The sequence below is a fragment of the Ceratotherium simum genome, chromosome 24 (assembly GCF_057802395.1).
Source record: "Ceratotherium simum simum isolate JZ-2026a chromosome 24, ASM5780239v1, whole genome shotgun sequence".
Classification (NCBI taxonomy): Eukaryota; Metazoa; Chordata; class Mammalia; order Perissodactyla; family Rhinocerotidae; genus Ceratotherium; species Ceratotherium simum.
In genome coordinates, this window is record NC_141923.1 from 27,389,720 (window position 1) to 27,407,864 (window position 18,145).

The 18,145-nt window shown below is 39.5% G+C and overlaps 1 protein-coding gene across 2 annotated transcripts in view; it reads right to left on the minus strand.

Annotated features, from left to right (window-relative positions):
- GPATCH2L (G-patch domain containing 2 like) overlaps positions 1-18,145 on the minus strand; it is a 59,153-nt gene that overhangs the window by 33,926 nt on the left and 7,082 nt on the right. For both annotated transcript variants that reach the window (XM_004426383.3, XM_004426384.3), the window contains exons 3-5: positions 7,637-7,701; positions 2,628-2,804; positions 970-1,049 (exon numbers count right to left, since the gene is read on the minus strand). In XM_004426383.3, the coding sequence (XP_004426440.1) occupies positions 970-1,049; positions 2,628-2,804; positions 7,637-7,701 (322 nt within the window). The remainder of the gene's footprint in view (positions 1-969; positions 1,050-2,627; positions 2,805-7,636; positions 7,702-18,145) is intronic.

The following is an 18,145-nucleotide window of genomic DNA, read 5'->3' on the forward strand; positions in this document are numbered from 1 at the left end:
TTTATTTCCCCCAAAGCCCCATTAGAGAGTTGTATGTCACAGATGCACATCCTTCTAGTTGCTGTACGTGGGACGCGGCCTCAGCATGGCCGGAGAAGCAGTGCGTCGGTGCGCGCCCGGGATCCGAACCCGGGCCGCCAGCAGCGGAGCATGCGCACTTAACCGCTAAGCCATGTCGCCAGCCCCACCATCTTCTTTGACTCGGTATGAGCCCCAGTCTTAACCTATTTTCAATCTCAAAGCTAGAATAAAAATACATAATTTTTAAAATTTAAATTAAAAAAGATAAAATTATGAGAAGTAGACCTGGGTTCAATTCTCTATTCTGCCACTTCTATCTGGGTAACATCAGACATTTCTTAACTTCTTTGAACTCCAATTTTCCTCATCTGCTAAAGGGCAATATCACCTTTTTTACAAGGTTGTTGGAAGAAGTATATGAACTGAGTGCTTAGCACAGTCCCTGGCAAAGGCAGAACTGAGTCAATGGTAGACCTTCCTCCCTCATGGCCAAGGAGGGGCTTCTAAAATTTGTTAACAGAGGTTTTCTTTCCATTTTTTTCTTTTTAATGAATTCTAGAATGAAAGACCAAAGTTAGGACAAAAGAAGCATTCATGAATTCAGGAGAAATCATAAAGAAGCCAAGAGTATTTTAACTTATATAATAAGAATAAAAGATTAATCAAAAGAGTAGAAGAGACAGAGATCAGGCCTGTAGATATATAGACATAGACAAGGTCATAACAATGTTTGCTTTGTCAGAACTTCCGTATGAAATATGCTTCATCTTTTAAGTGTGTATCCATTCATATCCTGCATAATGCGCACTCTTGTGAACTCACAAAATACTCCAGTTGGCTTAATTAACTCCAGGGAGTTCTGCAGCACCTTTGATTATGAATAGGTACACAAATCCCCTAGGGAACATCATCTTCCCATTAAGCCTAGTAAACAGTGAGAGCTACCACCTTCCCAACAAGCCTTCTTCGCCCCTTTCTGAGGCATCGAGCTGCAGCTCCAGGCAGACGATTCAAGCGAGCATGGTACCCTAAAAACAAAAGAAAAAAGTCCTCAGTACCTGAATGCAGAAGATTCATTAGCAATGATATGCTTCTAGCACACCAAAAGCCTTAACCCCCAGGATCTTGCTAGATTGACCCTTAAACTGGTATCCCCAGGCTATGTGCCAAGGATTTATTATTCCCATGTCTTTGTCACCAGCAGGATGATCTTAGGCATGACATCATTTACCTCTGACCTAGGCATCCTTGTCTATAAAAGAGGAATAATCACTTGCTCAGTCCTATCTTACAAGGCTATTTTGAAGACCCAATGAAAGAGCATCTGGAAGGTGCTTTATAAACTGAAAACACTACACAAATATAAGGTATAATCAACAATGTCTAATTATAAGTTAAATGCTGGTTATTATCTCAAAAACATTCTAATTCATGAAATAATGATAAACACAGCCTGGATAATATAATCCTCTTTTTCTAACTGCTGTATGTGTTTTACACATAGAAAAGACAGCTGGAAGACCCACACAAAATGTCATCAATGACACCGTCTCTGGGTGTGGGATTACAGACCATTTTAAGTTTCTTCTTCTCCCTACTCTTGCTTATTTGTGTGTGTTTTAAGCGGTCCATAAAGAACTTTTAGAAATAGTTATGGAAATGTTCAGTGCAAGTTATTAAGGTAATAAACAATGTGCCTCAGCCAGGGAGTAGTCTTTACCAAGAACCAACTGCTTCAAGAAGGCCTTTCAATCACCCAAATTCATTATAACAAAATGCAATAGAACAGGAGTTTAGAGCTCTTGGTGTAATTCTGATCACCAGCAGATGCTCAACAAATACTTGATAAATGACTAAGTGGTTGATTACTGATTACTGGGAATCCCAGAATCATAAATTTATAGAGCTAAAAGAAATCTCTGCAACAGTTTTGTTCAATGTCGCAATATCTTACGTGATGACCCTGAGGTCCCAAGGAAATGAAGTGACTGTCACAGTCACAGAGCTAAGTAGACAGTATCAAAGAGTATTACTGCCACATTTCCTTCTCTCTGTCTTAGGCTCTTTCCATCCCATCTTGCTACATCATAATTAAAGGAAAAGCAAAGAGAAAGGATATGTATTTGTACTGAAGTCCATAATAATAGAACTATTCAAATAAAATTATTTAAAGAAATATTTTTAAATCATCCATTTAAAAAATGCCATTATACCTTGTATGTGAATGTTCTTACTGAAATCTGTTCTCTTCCAAGATCCAATACTTCAGGCTTCCACTGAGCACTCAACAGCCCATCAGTTTCACAGCAGGATAAGCACCCTGACACGCTGCTAGGCTTTCTAATCTGGCACAAATGGCAATGGTAAGCTGAAGGAATGGCCTGCTGTATCTATCCCAAGGGTCTCCATGGATTGATTTAGACAAGAATGAAGAGAAACTCAAGCTTTGAGACTCACCCTTGAATCCTCCAGAAACAGCCCTGGACTAGCTCCAAAATTCAGACAATTAATGCGGGCTTAGAGGCATGAGCACGCTTGCCATGGGATGATTCTCCCCAAAGAGAACCATACAATGTGAACTATATTTTGGTCTCCTCAGAACTTACCTCTTTGAGCTGGCCGAGAAGGTAAAAGGAACGTGGGATCAGAAAGTTTATCCAATCCAGAATCCATTCTTTCTACTTCAGAGCAATGATCAGGAGCCCACTTGGGCAGCAGATTAGGGACAGTGAATCCTGGGACACATTCTCCTTCATAGAACCAATCACTCTGCTCATCATCCCCTAGAGTAAAGAGATCATATCATAAGCTGGAATTTTAACATGCTCTATGAAAAAGCAAATGGGAGAATAATTTCTCAGTGCTATAGGTTTGATTATACTTTTTAAATAAAGTCAAAGTACAAAAAAATTGTTTTGATCCTTCTTCTTGATCCATATTATGATGAAAACTGGAACATCAAACTAGTTTCACAGAAATGTCATACTGTGTTATGCTGGACTGCTTTTAATAGTAAAAACTAATAAAGCTATCATTTACTAAGCCCTTACCCCCTACCAGGATCCTTACTAAAAATCTGTAAATATGTTATCTTTTCCAAACCTTACACTAACTCCAACTTACAAAAGAGGCAACTAAAGCCCAGAGAAGTCAAGGTCAAGTTAGTAAATGATGAAGCCAGGATGTGAAGCCAAACCCTAACAAATTTCAAAGCCTTTATCAAAAAAATAAACTGCCTCCCATGTACCATTATCAGTGGTATAAATGAACTTGGGGGTTCAAAGCCCACAAATGTTTCTCAATTCAAAACTAGCTGTTCCTAGGGATTTCTTGCTATATTTGCATGTCTCATAATAGGTGAATAAAGAATGTATACCCATACCTCATTTTTTCCTTGGTACCTCATTAATGGGACAGAAAAATCATCTTGACACTAGCAATCCAAGCTCCCAATAAAAAACTAACGACAGAGATAAACAATATAATTCCCCAACGCTTGTCAAGAAGTTATACCATTCACCCAAGGCCATACTCTTCATTAATGACAAAGTCAAGACTAGACTCATATATTCAGACTCTTGGTTCAAATTTCTTTCTACTGGCTACAATGATAGCATCTCAATTTCCAATAGCATTCAGTCCTGCCAACAAAGAGTAAGATACATAACTTGACGTCTGCCACCCCACCGCCCTTTCAAATAGCAAGGATGAAGGAAATTATTAAAAGAACTTCTAAAGAGTTCATAATGCACTCATTCTCTAATATAAACTGTCATCCCTCGGTATCCACAGGGGACTGGTTCCAGGACTCCCGTGGATATCAAAAGCAGTGGATGTTCAAGTCCCTTATATAAAATGACATAGTATTTGCAATATAACCTACGCATATCCTCCCATATACTTTCAATCATCTCTAGATTACTTATAATACCTAATACAATGTAAATGCTATGTAAATAGTTGTTATACTGCATTGTTTAGGGAATAATGACAAGAAAAAAAAATCTATACATGCTCAGTACTGACACAACTATTGTAGGCCTTTCAATCCGCCGTTAGTTGAAATCTGCAGATGTTGAACCCCCAAGATGGATAGCCGACTCTACTGATCCCAGGGAAGATGTTCAGGACATGAAGTATCAGATTCATGGGCCACTAACACTCAGGATAATGATAACTCTTAAATCACTGTGCAGACGGCTGAAAGAAGAAATGAAAGCTGCATCCTGGTGAATAGCAACAGATATTGCCATGAAAGAAGTTACTCAAAGTGTTCCCTTATAAAAAGCACACCACCAACAGCTGTTTCTCTAAAACAGCGGTTCTCAACTTTTAGTGTGCATCAGAAGGACAAGGAGGGGTTGTTTGTGCTGGGCCCTACCCCGAAAGTTTCTGACTCTGGTCTGGCAGGGGCAGGACCAAAAATCTGCATTTCTAACAAGTTCCCTAGTGATGCTAAGCTGGTCTGGGGACCATATTTTGAGAGCCACTAGTCTAAAGGCATCTCATCAAACCAAGTACATAGGTGAATTAAAGATAGGCATCAGAATTAACAATGATCCGTTTCTCTGCACTTCAATATACATATTCCTTTCTTATTCATAAGCATTCTTTAGGCCATTTATTAAAACAGTATATTTAACCAGATCATGTTTTCTGATGACAAATGGCAAACTACAATGGAATTTTTTTTCATTCTCAAGCATTCACTAAAGATTTTTGATAATATGAAAAGGGACTCATTGAACTGAAAGGAACCTTGTGAGACCATCTAGACCAGTAGTCTTCAACCTGGGTTCACTAGGATGCCTGACGCAGGAGCTCCTCAAAAGAGTGCGGCCAGAGAACAAGAAAGAGGCTGAGTGCATCAGACTCCTGACCTCCTACTCCTTCAGGCTCTTGCTTTAACTAAAAGAGGTTTAGTTGTTTTACAATTTGAGGTTCTATGTACAACTCTGTTTGAGGGAAAAAAAGGAGAATTTTCCCCTTAACTGGGTTTCCCAATAACTATTTATTAAGAGCTCACTATATGCCAAGCAATGTGTTACCTATTATGGCTGCAAATAATATAAAAATTTCTGCTTTTGAAAAGCTTGTTCAATGGAAAAGACACACATCTACAGACAATAATGTAATATGGTAAGTGGTAAGCAAGCAATAAATACAGCAAGAAAAGAGTAAGGGTTCTAGGAGATGATGCCTACACTGAGTATATCACTCAGAATCCCTTTACGGAGCACATGCACATTTAAATAGAGTAATTAAGACTTTAATGAAGTGACTATTTACAAAGGTGCAGACAGTATTATGAGAGACCAGTAAGGGATGGTGAAGCACCCTGGAGCCAGCACAGCCAGGAGTCTTGACCATTCCTAGACCTGAGGTGGCAAGGGGAAAGAATGGTTATCAGAGCCCAGGGAGAGAACTGTGGTTACAGGAGAAGGCTGCCCAATAGGAGTGGTGGCCTTCAGCAGAGGAACACAACCATTGCCAACCAGCAGTTCGACAGAAAGGGAGCCAGGGAAAGCTACAATCCAATGTGGTAGACTGCATTATTGTTTCCACCTCTTCACCACCTCCCTATAATAGAATGGTACATCCACGCCCTTTGGCCTTTGCATGGGATTCCACAGGGCCTTCCCCATGAGGCAGAGCACACTTCCTCATCCCACAGACACTGGGCTTAGTCATATGAGTTGCTTTAGGTAGTAGAACATTAGCAGATGTGATTCAAGCAAAAGCTTTAAATATTCATGCATGGTCTGGCTTGGTCACTTGTCATTCATGTCCTCTGCCATGAGAAGTCCATGCCACATACAGCCATTGCTCCTTTAGCCTAGGTCTCAGAATAAGATACACTGAATAGATACAAACCTAACTTGAAGCCTAAAGACCAGCTGAGCCCAGGTAAGACCAGGTGAACCACAGCTAACCTCCAGTCCCACAGCAAGAATTAAATGTGGTAAACCACTGAAATTTGAGGACTGATAAACAGTACTATCACGATAAAAACTTAACCAATACATCCAATCTTATTCACCTCCCTCCCTCCATTCTTCTGCTGATGTCTCCTACTGGTCAAACTCAACAAGAAATTGAGGGCAAGAAAGCCCACTGATGTAGTCCATAAATATGCCTTGGAGGGGCAAAAAGAGAACTGTGTCTTGGTGGATGACCAGCCATTTAAGGAAAGGTGAGGATGAGACTGTAGGCAGAGAGACCAGCATACACAAAAACATGAAATCTGGAAATAACATAGCTTTGTGCTGAGAACTCTAAACGTCTAAATATCACCAGAATGTGTGAAGTTGAGGCAGAGACAGAGAGGAAAGCCGGGGCTCTAGAATATTCTACAATCTTCCATGATAAACCAAACATGCCTTATCAGTGGAAAGGCTTTCCAAAGGCCCCAAACTTAATCTGTTGTAATAGGCCCACACATTCTTATACCTCTGTTTAATTATGCATCACAATCTTTAAGAGGTGCATTATGATACTTCATAGCACTGTAGTAAAAGCAAAGAAAAAGAGCAAATATTAGTAATTCTGAACAGCATGCACTAGCTCATTCATGGAAAGACAACCAGACTTTCCCGGTATGAGATAAGAGAATCACGACTTGAGCTAGCGCCTACCTAGGAGAAGACACGCACAGCCTCTAATGATACCTAGCTCTTTCAGAATGAGAAAAGGATAGAATTGTACTCAAAACAACCTCCAATATAGTAGGAAGCTCAACACCTCCATCCATGCCCACAACTCTGAGGCATGGGGGAGACACCCTCCCCACAGTCTCTCTCAAAATCAGGATCCCTTCAGTTACTAGGAAGTCTATCTGGATCAATCTGGGCATGTAGCCACCATGCCTCTGTCCTTCCACCACTTAACTCTTGGAGAAAAATCACTGAATTCCAGAGCTGGAAGGAACTTTAGAGATCTACAAATCTCTTATTTAGATTAAGAAAACTACAGTCCAAAGGAGCTATATGAAATTCTTATTGGTACACAACTAGTGTGGCTCTAAGCAAGTGTACAGGACAAGAACAAAGTTTCAAATCACTGTTTAGGTAGTAAAAATAAAGAACTGATCATTAACAAACACCAGCCTTATTCACAGTGCTCTATACTAAACTTCAGGAGTTTTAACTTTAGAAAGAAAATGTTTTCTATAATGTATTCACCCAGAACACTATGATAATTTATAAATAAGGTTATAAAAATAAACTCTCCCTATGTGAAAATAAGAATATCTTAACACCCAAAAAAAGAGAGTAATACATGAGGATATTTTTCGGTACTAATAAAAAGCCACTTCCCAAATTCCCATCCTTGACACTATAACCCCTCTGGATCAATAACTCTCAAAGTCTGAACTACCTGCATAAAAGTCACCACAGGTGCTTATGAAAAATGCAGATTCCAGGGGCCAAGTCTAGACCTATTTGATTTCTAGGAGCTCAGGAATTTGCAGTTTTAACAGTTGCCCAGGTGGTTCTTATATGCCCTAAAATTTGAGAACCACTGCCACAGACAACCATCATATTCTCAGCGAGTCACTCCTATAAGCATTAGAATCTTCCCAGAACCAACGTCCCAAAGCCGGGATCAAGATTACCTTGCCGTCCTTCATCGTTGGTAAAGAGCCCTGTGTCACTGCTGCTACACACACTGCTGGTTTCACTGAAAAAAGAGTAAAACACAAGAGAACGCATAAGCTCCAGTCAAAAACAAAGCACTGTCCATTCTTCTTCTGGTTTTCAAATCAAAAGATCGCAAGTTTCCCTAATTTCACTCCAGCTCATTAGCTAATCAGAAATGTAAATTTCATAGTTAAGTCAGGGGAAAGTTTATTTTCCCCCAAAACAAAAGAAATATAAGAGGAGAATTCTAAAACTTTTACTTATATGTCAAAGTACTTTTAAAATATCTAAAGTCACTTTGTTAGTTTAGCATTAGAAAGTTATTTATTAAGGCTCATAGACATAATCTCAACCTGGTTTGGTATATTAAACAACACAAATTTACAAATTTACCAACCCATTTTATTTTCAAATATCGTCAACTATAAGTTTCAAATGAAGCTATCCAACTTTAAGACACCTAGCATTTCTCAAGCTTTCTCCCCATTTACAAAGCAGCAAACAAAAATCCATGAACAGGAAAAAAAAAATCAGTATGACCAAAGTTATATGTTCTAAATTTAATGTTTTCCTTGATATCAAGCAGATACAATACAACTCACTTTCGAAAAAGACGTTAAGGTTAAAAATAAAAATATAAAAACAAACTCCATTTGAACTCACTGAAATAAAACTTGTTCATAGCTTCATTTTCCAAGGTATTGCTAACAACTGATTCTGCCTCTTCTGATGCTGCATTTCTTTCACCTAATCTTCATCAAATTTTATTTATCTGGTTCAAGAAAAATTTCTCTGTTCTTTACAATATTACTGTATCTTTCATTGGGAGTGTTTCTTTCCAAGTGGTCAATTTTTTTCACCTGCTCTAGAAGATGGAAGAAACTAAAGCAAGGAAGAAATATTTTCACCTCGCTCCATAAAAAACAGGCGTGGCAAAATCCCAGTCTACGTTTCTAGATCAAAAATCTGAAATATTTTGTATTTTGCAACATTTCCAAATATTTTGCCAACACTAAATCCTAAAAATGCCGGTTAAATTAAGGAGCAATGCTTTCCTCACTTAGGCTTGTCTCTGAATAACAGGTCCAAGAGATTTGTTGCAGCAAGAGCCAATGAAACACACTTGATTTCTTTAAAAGTTCTTTTATTCTATTGTCTTCTGTACTCATGAGTGGGAACATTCTCAGGTGTCATTGTACGAAATGTCTTACGAAACTACACCGCTGGATTCTGATGGATTTAGAATTTTCAAAGAGCTCTGCAGTTAAATCCAGAAGACATCCTCACTGAGTACTGCATTCGTCCTACTCCTGAGTTTAAGGAATTGTGCCTGCTGAACTTAAAGGTGCTGTTTTTGTGTTTAGCAAATTCCTAAGAATATTAGTGGTCTAACTCCACTGAGTCTTAATCATATTACTAGTTTATTATTCTCATCTCTTCTCAAAGATAAAGCAAATTTTATATTTTTTAACCTCTCTTGATATTAAAGAGGGCTTAAAAAGCACGGTAGGCCGCGCATGGGACAGACATTCTATTCCATCATCACGTTACATGTTTTATTGGTTAGTAGTATCACTAACTGAGATTTAGGGGTCAGCAAACAACAGCCCATCACCTCTTTCTCTATGGCCTGTGAGCTAAGAATGTTTACAGTTTTAAATCACTGGGGGAAAAAAATCAAAGATGAATATTTTGTGACACATGGAAATAATATGAAATTCAAATTTCAGTGTCCATAAATAAAGTTGTATTGGAGTACAGCCACATTCATTCATTTACATATTGTCTATGACTTCTTTCACACTACAACTGCAAAGCTGAGTAGCTGTAACAGAGAACATATCGCCCACAAAGCCCTAAAATATTTACTCTCTGGCTCTTTACAGAGGAATTTTGCTGATGCCTGCTCTACATGTATTACAAGTTCTACTCTGCAATGCCTATAGTCCCCTCTGTTTGAATATTTCCAATTAAAAAATTAAAACTGTTGCTTTATTACAAAGTCTATCAATTCTTTTCCCCATTCATCATCTGTAAGCACAACAAGATACAGTGCTTCCTGGATCCTCTTCTCCATGGATTCCATTCTCTCCTCATATTCTAAATAAAGAGGGCAAGCTCAAAGAAATCTGCTGGATCGAGAATGGTGTTGGTAACCTAAAACCTTCCTGTCACGGTACATTTTCTATTTTTGTCAACAGCATTTAAGGACACTCACTTTTCTTAAAAGAGCTTGGACTGAATGCGCTTCTAAGTTTTCTATATATAGTTAATTAGAGTAATGGCAAAGATGTCACAGAAATATTACCAGGATTTTAAGGCTCTGATCAAGGGAAATATGTGTTTTCTTCATCAAGAAAGTAATTTATGTCTTACAGAAGACTTATGACATAAAAGTATCTACCATTCTACCAGTATCTGGAAATGACTGTATCATCTGATAGCATCTGCTAATTCTATTTATTCCCTCAGAAGAACTTGCATTGTAGAAATCTAATCACATGTAAGAAACTGTTAGCATAATTTGCTGAGGAGGAAAAAAATGGGGACTTCATGGCATGTTTGCACATAAACACTATAATACAGCACACAAAAATGTAGTGCTAGCTATCAAGTAGAAGCAAATATTTCCCCTTCCAAGTTATAGGCCAAAGTTGTCCAGTCATGCAGGCTTCCTTTACTTCTGGCTCAGAGATTATGATTTTTTAAAAAAATATATAATTAATAGGATTTTAATAATGATTTAGTCAACTATAAAATGTTAATTTAGCCAATTAACAGAATGTTCAATATTCTGTTAAAAATAAGCTCCTATCTTTCAATAAAGACAATTTTCTTTTAGCGCCTTTGTAGACCACAAGGTCAAAAGGTTAAAAGATGCCAGGCTCCTGCATGTTTTTCCTGTTCCAAAACCTTCAAATTTGTTTATAACTTTTTGGCTATGAGCCTTTTTATTAGGCAAGGAAAAAAAGCTCTATTCCTCATTTTTATAAGGAAAAAATGTGATCCTACCTCTAGTGTCCACTCCACTTGTGGTCCTCTGAAGCTTAGTCAGGAAGACAGAAACTCAGCTTTTATTAATCCTCAGAAAAAGCAACAAGACAAAGCCCACAAGGATAGATAGCAGATAATGAAATCTTGTCTTTTCCCAAAATGGCAGCCACTCCCAGAGGCATCAATGCCTCCTGTCTGCTGCAGGAGCTGTTGTGTACTCCCTATTCTCAAGATTCTAACCTATAAATAGTTTGCATACAAAAATCTTCCTAGACTATTTCTAAAATATTTTGGAGCAGAAATGTATTAACTCTACAAATAATTTATACACCATTCAAAAAATTCAATCCCCAATTGGGGCAACAAAAAGTCTAACAGGAAAAGGAGAAGGAAGGAATTTCCCCCCTATTTCTCCTGAACTTCCACTCACTCACTCAGTAAGCATTCATTAAGTATTTACCATACACCAGACACTGCTATAACCAGCACTAAAACAAAGTACTTACCATACACCAGACACTGCTATAACCAGCACTAAAACTGACATAGTTTCTAAAAAACTTAGTCTACACTATGGGAGAAGGGTGTGAAAAGGTAGAGAGAAGGATGCTTTCCAATGAAGAATATTCTGCAAATCAGAGGTGGTATAAGCCTAGAATTTAACTTTATAATAATGAGGAAATCATCCCCTTTTAGAAGACAGAAAATGTCTCAAAAATATTCACATGTGAGTAGAAATAGTAATAATACATCACACTTCTCTATAATGGTTTGCAATAATAAACACTCCCACACTTAATTCAGCCGCATAGCCATCATTTTAAATAGGACACAAACAATATTAAAGCCTGGATTTTGGACCACCAATTGTATTACCTAACTATTACAATATTGTTAGAAAAGCAACTGAACCACATCCAACTGAAATAATAGGCGTGTAAAGAAAGTCAACCTAACCAGCAGTTCCAGAGGCTTTTCTCCCCCAACAGTTTATTACGAAAACTTTCAAACACACAAAAAAGTTGAAAGAAGTTACAGTTACCACTCATACTCCATCACCTACATATTGCAACTAACATTTTGCTTTTTTTGTTTTATGACACATCTATCCATCTAACCTTCCCACCTGAGTATCTTTGTAATGCAAGGCACTCTGGGTAGACCAGATGATTGGGCATGGCATCCACTTTCAGAGAGCTGATTATCATAGGAGTCAAGCCTAACTACACACTATTGATGCCTCTTGCCTCATTTAAATAACAAACTCCAGGGCAAACACTGTTAGCCAAACATTGTAAACTTTGGTACTAACTTTAAAATGCTTTCATTGAGCTGCTCTTTTTTCCAAGTTCTGAAAATGTACTGTTTGTCCTTTTGAGGAGCAATTAAAGGGTATTATTACCAAATTAGCAAAAACTCACAATTTTAAACTACAGTATTTTTATTCTATAGAAGAAATCAATGTTTTGGTCTTACTAAGTTTCCTAAATTTGAAACTCATGCTTGTTGGTAAAAGCAGAGTCAATGAAGTAAAAACCTAATCTCAGTACCAGAAACATCTAGAGCAGTGGTTCTCAACTGGAGGGAATTTTGTGCCCCCTTCTTCTCCACCCACCCCCCTCCCAAGGTCATTTGGCAATATCCGGAAACATTTTTGTTTGTCAGAATTTGGAGGGGGGTGGGAGAGTTGGTGTCCTACTGGCATCTAGTGGGCAAAGGCCAGGGATGCTGCTAAACATCCTACAATGCACAGGACAGCTCCCCACAACAGAGAATTATCTGACCCAAAACATCAGTAGTGCAAAAGTTGAGAACCCTCATCTAGAGTGATGAACAAAGCAGATCAACAGAGGAGGGAAGGCATCATGTTAAAGGAAACTGCTTCAGAGGAGCCGGTGCACTTCTGCTGGATAGAGCCAGCCTTCAGGGGCAGAGGTCAACATCCCATAGAAGCAACACTGTCTCTCCCTTGCCAGGGCTGGGCCAGGGCCTCAAGCAGTCTGAGGCCTCCAGATCCCGGGAACCATGAGAAGGTAACTGGACCTTCAGGCAAACCGGAAGAACTGAAACTACTCAAGAGTTGTACAGATCACCCTTCCCTGCCTAGCCCAGGGAGAAAGAAGATCCTATAACCATGGAAGAGAGACATCCAGGCTGGGAAAGAAGATCTCTTGCTCCTTCTTTCAGTAAATGTTAAATGGAATGAACTCGTTCAAATCAGCTCTGCTGCCTCCCCTTGTATGGCCTTTGCGGCAAGTCACTTCACTCTCTAATCCTATTTTCCTGCATGTAAAATGTGGAGGGATTGTTCTGAGGATGTGCTGATACGAGGCATGTGAACCCACTTTGTGAATTCTAGAGCATTATACAAAAGCAAAGGATGAAAGATTCAAAGGCTACTTCTAGAATGCTAATTCTTGTATACACCCAAATATTATTATTTTAGAGGCTAACAGTAGTAATTTCCTCACTGACACTCTCATTAAAATAGTAATCTAGGGGCTGGCTCGGTGGCATAATGGTTAGGTTCGCACATTCCACTTTGGCAGCCTGGGGTTCGCAGGTTTGGATCCTGGGCACGGACTGACTCATCAGGCCATGCTGTGGCGGCGTCCCATACACAAAATAGAGGAAGATGGGCATAGATGTTAGCTCAGAGCTAATCTTCCTCAGCAAAAAGAGGAAGATTGGCAATGGATGTTAGCTCAGAGGCAGCCTTCCTCACAAAAAATAAATAAATAAAAATAAAATAAAATAGTAATCTAAATTCTGTGGGACTCTCAATTATACCTCAATTAAAAAAAATTCTATGCGGGTCGGCCCCGTGGCTTAGCAGTTAAGTGCGTACGCTCTGCTGCTGGCGGCCCGGGTTCGGAACCCCGGGCGCGCACGGACGCACCACTTCTCCGGCCAAGCTGAGGCCGTGTCCCACATACAGCAGCTAGAAGGATGTGCAGCTATGACATACAACTATCTCCTGGGGCTTTGGGGGAAAAAAAAAAAAAAAAAATTCTATGGGACTCAAATCTATTTTCATTTTAAATGGAAAAAATGTAGCCTATGAAATCTCGTATTTTTCCTGCACTGGGTTTCATCCAAGAGAGGGAAACATTGATGTTGGCAGATATCTAAACTACAAGTATCTCAAGAAGGGGTTTGGTACTTGAATTGAGTTTACTGGGAAAATTATTAATATAGAAGGCTACTATTAATTACTGATAGCAGTAATAACATTTATTAGTTCTACTATAGGGCAGGCAAAGCACTAGGTGCTTTAGATTCATTATTGCCTTTCTCCTACCCCAAAACTCTATGAGGGAACTATGTCAACCTCATATTACAGATGAAGGAATGAGGCTTAGAGAGATTAAGCAACTTGCCGAACATTCCACAGCGAACAAGCATCAGAGCCAGGGCGGTGTATCTCCAACGCCCATGTGCTCGCTGAATGGCCACTAAAACACGGACAGTGCACAGATAGATTCGCCTCATTTACTGAAAGTCAATCCCATGTTTCTATACTCATAAAGACACTTTTGAACTTTAGCACTTCTCATTTTCATTCTTCTGAAAATGCAGACAGATTAACTGAACCAGAGAAAGAGTGTTCCTTTGCTTTTTGCTACTTAAAACAGTCAGACCCAGCTGAAACTCTAGCTGTGCTTTGACTACTACAGTTTATCAGCTAAAAATGCATCATACGCACTGAACACCAAGAAAACTGATGACAAACACACTTCGGAAAGCTCTCTCCCTTAATGCCATATCTTGAATTTAAAAAATAAACATTCATCTTCAGTATACTTACTTAAAATACAATATAGTCTCAGGGATCTATACGTTGCTTGCCCCTATAGTTCCTGAATGCCTTTCCTTTGAAATCAAAGTAAAAACATTCTCTTAATAAGTTCTGGGGAAATATTAGTCTGAGGATACTATTCCTGAATTTAGCTTCACACTAAGGTAGGAAAAAATTTCAGAAGACCAGTAGCCATCTGTGGTAACCAGACTCTCAGATGACTCCCAATGATCCCAGCCTCCTGGTATTTCACACCCTGGTTGGTCTGTGTAACTAACAGCATAGGCACAAGTAACAGTACGTCACTTCTGAGATTACATTATAAAAGACTGTGGCTTCCATCTTGGGCACTCAAGAGAGAGCACTTGTGCTAGCTGGCGCTCTCTCTCTCTCTCCTCTCTCACATCATTTGCTCTAGGGGAAGCCGACTACCATGTCTTGAGGATGCCAACAGCCCTGTGGAGGGGCCCAGGTGGAGAGGAACTGAGACTCTCGGTCCAACAGCCTATAAGGAAATGAGATCTGCCAACAGCCCTGTGAGTGAGCTTGGAAGTGGATCCTTCAGCCCCAGCGGAACCTTGAGACAACTGCAGCCCTGGCCAATAATTTGACTGTAACAGTATGAGAGACTCTGAACCAGAACCACCCGGCTAAGCTGCTCCCAGATTCCTGACTCCAGGAACTGTAAGACTATAAATGTTTGTTGTTTAAAGCTACTAAGTTTTAGGGCAATTTTTTCTGCAGCAATGGATAATACAGCACCTTTATGAATTCTTTTTTGAAAATAATTCCCTACTTTCTAGCCCCAACGAGTAGCTTCCAGTTTCAGTAAGACAAATCTTGCTCAATTCCCACAACTGGGAGAAAAAAATACAGCTTATCCTCTGACCTGAGAGCTTGCTAGTTCTTTCATATTCCTAACTACGGAAGACTGGAAATTTAGAACTGAATGAACGTAGTTCATACCTGTCTCAATTACAATGAGGAGGTAAAGAATTAGTTTATCATCTATAAGCAAGTTGGTATCAGTAAGTTACCACTCGGGTTTCTCAGCCATTTAAGATTAACCAAGTAGCTGACATAAGAGGTGACTTCTACGTCTACTTTTCAAAGAAACAAGCAGGGTAGAGTTTATGGCTTACAACATCGTGCTAAAAAATTAGGGGTCTTCATTTTAATTTATTAATAATGCATTTAACAAAAATTAAAAATTGTCTTAGAATTCAGAAAAACAGAAAGAAAAAAATGTCACTCCTAGATCCATCACCCAAAGACATCTTGGCTCAATTTTTTCCCGACTTCTTCCTGGGTCGAGGTGGTACATTTGTAACCACAGGTAATCAGACTTCTGAGTCTGAAAGCAAACATGACTGAGGGAGAGGTTTTTCAGAGAAATACCTCACATTGATTGCAAAATTATTCCCATAATAAGTTACAGGAATGTATAATGAAGGGGTCTGTTTTCCAGTTTCACCCAGATGGCACCACCAAAGGAGGCAGCAACCTCTGCAGTTTCACAGGGTCATTCACACAGCCACTGCATCAGGTACACGTTGCAGAGATAATGCTTTTCCTCAGGACTCTGCTACTGAGCTGGGGGCTGTGCCTTAAAGAAGTCCACTCATCCTTCTAAGATTTACCTTACCTTAGAGCTAATAGTGATTCATCTTTGGTTAGATGAAATGACTTTTCAGAGTAAATTTTTAAAGAGCACATATTCTGAGACCTGAATGTCTTTCTGCTGCCTTTCCATATCAAATCTGTCTTAGCTATACATAAAATTCAGATGGGGGTGGAAGGTAGGAGAGCAACATTTTCCCCCTCCAAACTCTACAGGCAAATGTAGCCCCTCACATCTAGTACTGTAGGGATGAATGCCACCCTTATTTTCATCCCTTTTAAGACTTTTCTTGATACCTGCTCCACCCCCCACCAATGCAGAATGCAAATATTGCCAGGACTTGTCTAGGTAGAGGTCTCTCTTCATTAGTTTCCCCTTTTTACGTTTTTTTTTTTTTGTGAGGAAGATTGGCCCTGCGCTAACATCTGTTGCCAATCCTCCTCTTTTTTGTGCTGAGGAAGATTGGCCCTGGGCTAACATCTATGCCCATCTTCCTCTATTTTATATGTGAGAGGCCTGCCACAGCATGGCTTGATAAGCGGTGTGTAGGTCCAGGCCCAGGAGCTGAATGTGTGAACTGTGACCCGCTGAAGCAGTAGACGCGAACTTAACCACTACACCACCGGGCCAGCCTCTCCCCTTTTAATCTTTATACTTAATTTTTTCAACCCAGGAACACTTTTGCTCTTCAGTTTATATTTTTTAAGTCATTCTTCTATTCTAATGCTTTGGTTTCTTCCTTGGGAATACTTACATACTTGCAGACTGGGCCTCTATTCTCTGTCCTCCAGATCTATCACTTTTTCTCTCATTTTTATCTCCTCTCTCTGCATTTTGGGAGGGCTTCTGAAGTTTTCCACATCATCACCTCAATCTTCTGCAGGATAAACTGTCCTTCACTTTAACATTGCAATTACATTTCAAATTTCCCTAAAATTTTTCCTCCCATACTATTGGGTTTTCAAATAGCCATCTTTCTGTCCTTATGATTTACTGTTCCTATTTCAAAGTGTTTATATCTTCTTGCATCCTAATAAAGATTTCCTAAAATGTTCTTCTGGTTTCCACTGGCAATCATTTTCAAAGAACTGAACTTTCTGGATGACGTTCCCTTTCCCTTCTTCTGCAGAACTTGTTCAAAGGCCTCTCGTTGAGGACTGGTTTACCTAGAATCTGGTATTTGCAAACAGAAAGGGTATGTAAATTACCCTTGGTCCCATTCTCTCCCCCTTAGTAGCAAGCTCTTCTCACATCCACAATTGGCCAAGAGGATGTGCAGAGCCCCTAGCTCAATTCCCAGTGTCACTGGTAGGCTTTTATCTCATATAGCTATGTTGGACTGAGAGAGGATCTTCTTCTAACCCTCACTGTCTGATTCTTACCCCATTCCAGGAGTCTGCAATAAATGAAGGTATATAAAACACTACGATTTCCAGAACGCACTACTATGAGTGCTTTTTCCTTCTCTGTCCATGCCAACAGTAAACTTCATTCTTGGAGACTATATTTCCCAGGACTCAATACACTGTGACTGCCTCTTACCCCCAAATACAAATATACACACAGAAAACACTAAGATTCCCTTCCTATTCTGGAAGTTACAGCCTCCAAAGAAAAACTGAAAGATACTGGTTGGAAAGCAAAGGATGGAACAACACTTGGTTCAAACCGCAGCTGCCCAATTTTCTGACTGAAACATACCTTGCATTTCTGAACCATGGGTTGACTACAGAGAAAGGATGCAGGGTCTCGCTATCTCCCTCAGGGCAGGCTCAGCACTGTTGATGTGGGCTTCCAATCGCACTCACCAGTACAGTTCTATCAGCCTTGCAGTTTGAGGAAATCTCAGCAAGAGGCCAACTGTAAGTCCTAGTTTCTAGCAATATGAGTTTGCAATGTTTTATGTCTTCATAAGTATTTTAGTGGGCAGTTGAGGCTGCTTATGAGATGCTTTTTAAAATATGAAGTTACAACGATGGGAAGGAGGTTGTGACTGAAAAGAACTACGAAATTACGGAATCTCAGTGTTGCAAGGGACCTTAGAGGTCATTCAGTTCAGCCTCTCCAACT